This window comes from Phoca vitulina, unplaced genomic scaffold (genome assembly GCF_004348235.1).
Source record: "Phoca vitulina isolate PV1807 unplaced genomic scaffold, GSC_HSeal_1.0 scaffold1349, whole genome shotgun sequence".
NCBI lineage: Eukaryota > Metazoa > Chordata > Mammalia > Carnivora > Phocidae > Phoca > Phoca vitulina.
In genome coordinates this window covers 1-8,560 of record NW_022591036.1, presented here as the reverse complement: position 1 = coordinate 8,560, position 8,560 = coordinate 1, and the positions used below count along the sequence as shown (strand labels likewise).

Here is an 8,560-nt window from a genome sequence, read left to right as displayed (position 1 = left end):
TCCAGGGCCAGTCTCGGGGGGCGCATCTGGTTGCACTGTCCAGGGCCAGTCTCGGGGAGGGGGGCGCGTCTGGTTGCACTGTCCAGGCCCAGTCTCGGGGAGGGGGGCACGTCTGGTTGCACTGTCCAGGCCCAGTCTTGGTGGGGGGGCGCGTCTGGTTGCACTGTCCAGGCCCAGTCTTGGTGGGGGGGCACGTCTGGTTGCACTGTCCAGGGCCAGTCTCGGGGAGCGCGTCTGGTTGCACTGTCCAGGGCCAGTCTCGGGGAGGGGGGTGCGTCTGGTTGCACTGTCCAGGCCCAGTCTCGGCGGGGCATCCTCCCCCTCCGCACCCCTGGCACAGGCTGCCGTCCCACCCAAGCAGATCCGGTACCTTGTTGTAGTAGCCGTAAGTGATGGTGTTGGGCACGACGCCCGCCCGCCTCATCTCCAGCATGACCCGCACTGAGAGCACAGGCTGCCCGTAATGGGAGCACAGTTGCATCAGTACCCGGTAACACACCTGGGCCAGGAGAGGCACAGGGTGAGGGGCCTGCTCCCCACCCCGAGCCCCAGGTCTCAGTCTCCCCCGGTTCCCACAGACTTCACTGGTCCCGGGCAGCTCCTGGGGCCACTGCAGAGCACGGCCACCTGCCCTTCCCGCTGCCCCACACCCTCCACGCTCCACCGCTGTCCCCTGAACATATTCAGCGGACGCGACGAGCCCCTGCCCAGCTCCCCGCCAGCTCCCCCCCGCCCCCAGCTGCAGAGGCCTCCCTGGGCCGGGGCGCGGCTGCCCACCTCGTCGGGCAGCACCACCTTGCGGCTCTCCATCTGGCGCAGCACGTGGTAGGCCGTGTGCAGCGCCTGCACGCGGGACGGCGCCGAGCGCACGTAGGCGGGCAGACACAGGAACCACAGCCCGTAGCAGTGCCCCAGCAGGCACCGGGCCCACAGCTCAGGCACGGCTGCCGACTTCTGCGCCATCCGCTGTGCAACCTTCATCTCCTGGATGGGGCAGGGGACACCTGCGTGAGGACGGTGCCAGGCCAAGGCCGGTCTCCAAACGGTGTGGGAGATGCAGCACCTTCCCCCCTAAGGAAGGGCCTGTGCTCTGAGGAGGCAGGAGGGATTCTGCGCACAGGGTTCAGCCCCGGAGCCCCAGGCAGAGACGCCTAGCTCCTGAGCATGGACAGGTGCCCTGGAAGAGGCACCGAGCCCCTGGCTTCCCGGAGTGCTCAGAAGACGAAGGTGATGATGGTGAGGACAGCACCAACAGCTCATGTTTTATGTGCTTTTTATGGGCCAGGCACATTGAAACCTGCTAATGGCGTAGGTACGATCATACCCGCTTCACAGATGAAGAAACGGCCTGAGTCAGATGCCTTTGTGGGGCCCATGTCCAGGTTACCTGTTTGGTACGGCGAGGGGCAGGGCTGCTGGGGGCGCTCCGGGACGGGCCTGGCATGGGCAGCGCCCCGGGCTGCTCCCGTGGGGACTCAAACAGCTCAGCCCGCAGCTCTGGGAACCCATCGTAGCTGGAGGGGCGGGAAGAGGCAGTATTAGGAGCAGCCAAGGCTCAGCCGGCCCCGGGGCCTGGGAACAAGAGGCCCTCACCAGTACTGGGGGGCGGATTCACTGCCCTCTGGCACTGGAGGCTCCTCGGGGGGTGTGATGAAGACGGTGAGCTCACTCCCCGACAGGTCCTCCAGCTCCACCAAGGGTGTGGGCTCAGGCTTGTCCTGCTCCGGGTGCACCTGCCGTGGGGAGGGAAGAGGGCGTCAAGGCAGCGGGCACAGCGGGCGCCGCCTCCGGGAGCCCGGGAGCTGGCATCTTCCCGGGAGGCACAGCAGCAGGGAGGGGGCACGTGCGCCCGGGCTTCACCGACGCTCTGCAGACGGAGCCGGGGGACAGCGTCAGCAACGGGAGGGCAGTATGTCCGGGAGGCCCGCCGCGTGCGGCTGCACGTGCGCTGGAGCTGCAGGGCTGGCATCCCCGGCACGGACGAGGGGTCCAGTGCTCGCGGCAGCGACAGCGGGCACGGAGAGGGGACAGCGCCCGGTACCTTGTCGACACAAGAGTCGAAGAACTCGAGGGCGGCATGCCGCGCAGAGCCGAAGGAGCACTCCTCGATGAACTGCGAGAACATCTGCGTGCGCAGGACCTGGCAGTACAGCTTGTGGCTGGAGCGCTCCCGGGATTTGAGGAAGCCTGGGGGTAAGAGTGGGGCGGGGGGGGGGCGACGTCAGCAACCAACCCGCTCGGCCTCTCTCAGGTCCCTCTGGCAGGACGACTGCGGCCGCTGAGCACCAGTCCCATGGGGCCCTCCCTTCTGTCCGTCTGCACCCACGGCCTCAGACTGCGGGTCCCCGAGGTCAGGGCCCCGGGGAGAGCTTGGCCCATGGGGCGCCAAGTGCTAGGCCCCCAGAGGGCAGGGCCAATGCTGGGGCAGCCGGTGCCTCCAGCGAAGGAACAAGCAAGGGAGCAGCGCCCACCCCCACCGGCTCGGCCTGGAGCCCGGCGCCCCCCCACGCCCCGCCTGCCCCCCACGCCGCGGGCACAGGCCCTCCCTACCCTGCAGGAAGAAGAGGTTGTCGACATCTCGAGCCCCCTCCGAGGGGACCTGGGTGAGTGGGCGCAGGAAGTCCCGGTAGCCCTTGAGCAGACAGGCCATGAAGCGGAGAAAGGCTCCCTGGACTTCGCGCTCCAGCCGCGCCCGGCGGCCGCACACGGCCTCGTAGTCCGTCAGCAGGAACTCCAAGGACGCCTCCTCCTCGGGCCCGGTGTATGCTGGGGGCCAGGGCAGCCGGGGTCAGGGCCGGCCTCAGCCCTGCTCCTCACGCACCCCTTGCGCCAATACTGACCACGATATTAGCAGTGGGTAGCAGTTTCAAGCCTCCCCAGTGACCTGTTCGCCCCCCACCCCCGCACACACATAGGAATATTAACGCGGTAGGCCCGCGCTCTCGTGGAAACGAAATCCCAACACCTCTAGCCTCCTCAAGGAAGGTTTAGCGCTCCACAGGCCTCCCTACTTGGAGGCTTAACATCAGTGGCAGTTTCCAGCCCCCACCCCTGCCCGGGGCTCTCACTCTGATCCAGCTGCTGGTACAAGTTTGTCAGCGTGGCCAGCAGAACCTTGTAGGGTCTGCGGGGCAGGGTCCGAGGGGAGAGGGGCTTCTTTTCCTCGGTCCTGTGAGATGCGCAGAGGGAAGAAAGGGCAGTGGGGCTCCTCGCCAGCCTCCCCCACTGCACACCAGCCCCGAGGGATGCCCAGCCCTCTTACTGGAAGAGCGTGTTGGTGTCAAGATCAACGCAGATGACATCAGCAGGCGGGTCGTGCAGATCGAAGTAGCTGGAGTGGATCCCCACGATGAAGGGCACGGGGGCGCTCAACACGTCTGCCAGCACCAGTGGGCAGAGCGGGATGTAGGGACACTGCCAATGCAGCGGGAAGATCATCTGGAGCACCGGGGAGTGGGGACCAGTGAGCAGCGGGCTGGAGCAGCAGAGGGGGTCAGGAGGGGGAGGGGGCATTGGCCGGGGGTGGGAGGGGTGCCCGTTGACGGAAGCTGCTGGAGGTGGCACCCGGAGAACAGCCCCTGACGCCCCTGGGTGAGGCCGAGGGACCCCCCCACCCCCACCCCCACCCCCACCCTGGAAGGAGAAAGAAGGAGTCTGGGACGGGTGGAGGCACCAGTGAGAAGCTTCTGGGGAAGGAGGCGGGCAGGGCGGCACTCACTGAGACGAGCGCCTCACAGACGCTGGTGAGCAGGTCCGGCCGCAGCGAGTGCACCAGGAGCTTGTGCTCGGTGAGCACGGCCAGCAGCAGCGCGACGGCCAGCTCGGGGCCCAGGCTCTGCAGGAGCTGCAGGAAGCTGGCGCCGCTGCAGGGGTGCGGGGGGGGGGGGTCGCCGGATGCCCCGGACACCCCTCCCCAGACATGGCACAGACGCCGCCGGGGCCCGGCCGGCGCCAACCTCAGCAGCCGTGCCCACCTGCCCGGCACCTACCAGGTCCACGGTCGTCACAGCCCCCCCCCCCCCAGCCTGGGCACGTACCTGAGCGGCAGGGGTGAGGACACGGGCTGGCAGAGGAGCAGGTTGTCATACGGAGACATCTGGGAGGCAGAAGAGCCGCCGGTCAGCATGGGGGCGGCCCCTGCCGACCCCTCCCCCCAGCCAGCCCCACGCTGGGCCTGGCTCTCACCTGCACCAGGATGCGGGGTCTCTGTGGGGACGGGAAGGGGACGTTGTGAATGAAGTGGGAGATGTGCCTGGGGAGGAGAGGGACACCGGTCAGCGGCAGACTCCCAGAGCACCCCGCCCCGTCCTACCCGTCCTTCGCCCTCCTCCTGCACCCGTGCACGAGCACCTCACGCGCCCCTGAGCTCCGAGCCCAGGCCCCGCTCACCCCTCAGGCAGCGGCGTCCGCCCCGGGCACACGCTGCACAACCCTGTCCCCACCCCGCTGCACACCCAGCCCCGAGCGCCACCCTCCCCTCTCCCACCTCTCCCGGGCTCCCCTCCCCGCGCTCGTCACCCCTTCCCGGGGCCGAGCGGCCATGCTCACGCTTCCAAGGGCAGGCGGTGGGGGCCCGAGACGGAGTAGCGGTACAGGAAGGTGAGGAAGGCGCGGAAGGCGGGGAAGGCAGGCCAGCGCGACAGCACGGCGATGGCGCGGCGGCTGCGCACGGCCCGGCCCCCCAGCGCCCGGCCCCGCTCCACGGCGCTCAGGAGGCCCAGGGCCCGCGCTTGGCGCTCCGACAGCCTGGCCCTCGGGAAAGCCTCATAGAACTGCAGGGCAGCACCGTACACCTGCGGGGGGCGTGGGGGGGCCGTCAGGCGGGCTCGGCATAGCCCGGACCCCTCAGCACACTCCCCACACCCACCTTGTCACCAGCTGCGCCCGTGAGCACGAAGGTGGAGAAGACAGGCACGGGGTACTTGGTCTGGGCAGGCCAGCACTCCACAGTGGCTCCCATGGGCAGGCAGAAGACAGGCACGGACTCGGGCAGTGGGAACGCCTCATTGTCCTCCTCTGGGTAGCGGCCCAGCAGCTCTGCACCCCGGCAGAGTGGGGGGGGGGTACCAAAAGAAGGAGGGCCGATCAGACTCCAGGGGAAGGATCCGGGAGATGCCAGAGAAGGGCCAAGTGGCAAAGGGGAAGTGCGTTCTGGGCACACTGATGATACCAGCCAAGAGGCACCAGGACAAGGGGACGTGAAGGACCAAGAGCTTGGAGGGACAGAGGGGCGACTCACCTGCCTCGTATACCAGCGTGTTGGCCTTCGCCAGGCCCACCTTGTAGCACAGGTACACTGCTGGGCCCCACTGTCCCAGAAACGACAAGAGACAGACACATAGCTAACAAAGATGTCCAGGCTCCATTTCCTCTACCACCCCTTAGCAGTTTTTTGTCTTTAATTAAAAGTTAAGTTTTTTTAAGTAGGCTCCAAGCCCAGTGTGGAGCCCCAAAATGCAGGGCTGGAACTCACGACCCTGAGATCGAGAGTCAGATACTTAATTGACTGAGCCCACCTAGGCATCCTAGTGGTCTTTTGTCTTTAAAACTCCCAATCGGGGCGCCTGGGTGGCTCAGTTGGTTAAGCGTCTGCCTTCAGCTCAGGTCATGATCCTGGAGTCTCGGGATCGAGCTCCACATCGGGCTCCCTGCTCAGCAGGGCGTCTGCTTCTCCCTCTGACCCTCCCCCCTCTCCTGTTCTCTCTCTCATTATCTCTCTCTCTCTCAAATAAATAAAAATCTTTAAATAAATAAATAAATAAATAAATAAAACTCCTAATAATCCTGGGGCACCTGGGTGGCTCAGTTGGTTGAGCATCCATCTCTTGGTTTCAGCTCAGGTCATGATCTCAGGGTTGTGAGATCGAGCCCCATGTCGGGCTCCATGCTGGGCGTGGAGCCTGTTGGAGATTCTTTCTTTCCTCTCCCTCTGCTCCTCCCCTCACTCGCTCTCTCTCTCTCTCTCAGATAAATAAAATCTTTAAAGAAAAACCTTCCAATAATCCTGGTCCCCCAAGACTAGAGTCACCCCTCTGGGCCCGCCCTGGACGTCAGAGGCCCTGGTGCTAGGGTGCCCTCTGAGCCCCATGCCCAGCCCTCACAGCAGCACAGTGCAGGCCTCTGCGTCTGGCCCCAGGGCCCTGCTCACCATGCCGGGGTTGAGGTTGCGGGGCAGTCGGCAGTAAGTATGAGGAGTGCCCTCGCCCTTGCTGGGCAGCACCAGGCAGAGGTCAGTGATGCCCAGGGCATGCAGCCCTGCCCCCTCTGCTGCCCGCCGGCAAGTGAGGTAGGTGCGGGGGTGCCCAGGGCCAGGAGGGGCCAGGTTGGCCGAGTGGCTGTATGGCGTCGTGTCCAGCACTTGGAAGCCAGGCTTGGGTCGTTCCTTCCCCTCATACAGGACCCTGGACACGGAGAGCAGGCACAGATGTCGAGGGCTCAGGAGAAAGACCCCAGTCCTGCCAGATCTGCCCAACGAGTCCTACCTACCAGCCTTGCACCCTCAGCCTTATCGGGCACCGGGGCCCACTTCTTGCAGGACTCTGCCCCCCAGAATCCTGTGCCTCCTCTTCTGCCCTCGGCTCTACTTCTCGATCAGTAACAACCTCTCAAGCCTTCCATGGCTCTCATGCTCATTCATAAATGCCAAGAGGAAAAGCTTCCACTTACTGACTCCATGCCAAGTCCCACATACGGATGGCCTTATTCAGTCTTCTCAACCACCCTGTGGGGAGGTATTCTCGCCCCATTCTCCAGAGGGGCTCAACGCCCAGCCCAAGATCCCCAGCTAGCAAGCGGCCGCACTAGTCCCGGGACCCACTCCATGTGGTGACTAAGCGCGACCACCTCCCCCTGCTCCCTGCCTCTAGCCTGCTCTCTTCCTGCCCTCACCCCAGCCCCCGCCCCGTCCCCGCCTCCCCTGGTGCCCACACAGGAGGGGCACGCACCCCAGCTCAACGAGGGGGGGCTTGTCGCGGCCCCTGCGGTAGCAGATGACGGGCTGAGTTCCACCCAGGAGCCCAGCACTGAGTTCCAAGGGGTGGCCCCCCGCGGAGGACTGGATGCAGGTGTAGCCCTGGGGCACCTCCTCGCCCAGCGCCCTAGCAATGACTGCCACGTCTGTGATGGGCTCGGCTGGCCGGGGAGGGCGCAGGGGCCCACTGGGCTCGGGAACCCATGTCTCCTCAGGGATGGGGGCTCCGCTCCCTGCAAGCCCAGCTATCACGAAGTAATCCACCAGCCGGGGGGGCCGCTCCTCCGCCATGGCCCCCCCCTCACTCACTGCATCTGTAACGGTCAAGTGAGGGAGAGATGAGGAGCAAGGGAGACAACCAAGGGGCCCCCCTCTGCTCCCTCCTCTCCACGGGCCTTCCAGGGGAGGGGAGGGTCGGGGGTGGTCCGCCAACCCTGAGCTCTCCCGCCTGTGACGTCACCAGGCAAGTAAAGAGAGCAGGACCCTCCCGCGGGCGGCACCAGCCCTCCCCCCAAGCAAGCCCGGCTCCACTCCCGCGCACACAGCTGACCTCGGCTCTGACCTCATACCGCTCCTGTATCCCCTTTAAAGGCCCCACCCGTCCTCACTCCCGACAGCGGGGACCACAGTCCTTTCTATAATGGCCTGCAATGACATCATGCCAACCTGACAGTCTGTTTTAAGGGTTTCTGACCTTCCCACTCTACTGATGACATCATCAGAACCTCACGATCCAGCTAAGGTTCTTAAAGAGCGCACCTCTAGGTTTTCGGGAAGGCCCACGACACCCAAGTTTTCGTGTCTTTTCACCAGACTCAAGTGTCCTTTTTCCTGCCCTGTCCACTAACCCGACCCAAAGCCCAGCGCCCTCCCACCTCCAGGATCCTGAAGTTAGGTCCGAAGCCGCCGTGGCAGGCAGTCCGGCCATCTGCCCTGGTTCGCGGAGCGCAGGGAGGGAGCCGGGCGCCCCACGGGCCTCCGCTAACTGTGTTCTCACCTGCCGCCATGGCCCAACCCCAGAGCGGGGGCCCCGGGGGTCCCCAGAGCCCGGGCGCGCAAAGCTGGGGAGCAGCTCGGTGGGTGGTTGCAGCACAGGACTGGAGGCATGGGGCGCTCGGGAGGGGAAGGGAGGGGACTTCCCGAAACCCCGGAGGGGAAGCTGCGCGGGCGGAAGTCGGCCCCGGGGCGTGCGGCGGGGGGACCGCCGGGCCGGCAGCGCAGCCGTGGGCGCGGGAGCCGCGCGGCCCTCCTCCGCCTCCCCCTGCCCCCACCCGGGGCCGGGGCCCCGGGCGCGCCCCTCACCCCGGGCCCCCGGCCCCCGCCCAGCGGACGGGAGCCGCGGCAGCAGCCGGGGGTAGGGGTGGGGGGAGGCCCGCGGGCCGGGGGGCGCCCTCCGCACACCTGCGCGCCCGCCCCTGTCCGGCCGGCTCCCCGCGCTTTCACTTCCCCGCGGCGGAGGAAGCGGAACCAGCTGCGCCGCCGGCTAGCCCGACGGCCCCGCCCGCGCCCCCTCCTCGCCCGCCGCCCGCCCGGCCCTACCTGCCGGCCCGCGGCTCCGCGGCCCCCGGCCCGCGGGCGGGCGGCTCGGAG

The 8,560-nt window shown here is 66.7% G+C and overlaps 1 protein-coding gene across 1 annotated transcript; it reads right to left on the bottom strand.

Moving 5' to 3' along the window:
- Positions 1–36: 36 nt before the first annotated feature.
- LOC116629540 (DENN domain-containing protein 4B-like) lies at positions 37–8,153 on the bottom strand (the record flags this gene model as incomplete). The annotated part of the gene is made up of 17 exons (XM_032399804.1): positions 7,968–8,153; positions 6,945–7,284; positions 6,149–6,401; positions 5,240–5,309; positions 4,868–5,037; positions 4,549–4,793; positions 4,186–4,252; positions 4,038–4,096; positions 3,719–3,863; positions 3,263–3,438; positions 3,069–3,169; positions 2,551–2,766; positions 2,042–2,187; positions 1,594–1,733; positions 1,388–1,514; positions 778–984; positions 37–499 (listed from the first exon to the last, which is right to left on the bottom strand). Coding segments are annotated over exons 1-17 (2,935 nt in total), but the record flags the coding sequence as incomplete, so codon positions are not given.
- Positions 8,154–8,560: the final 407 nt, after the last annotated feature.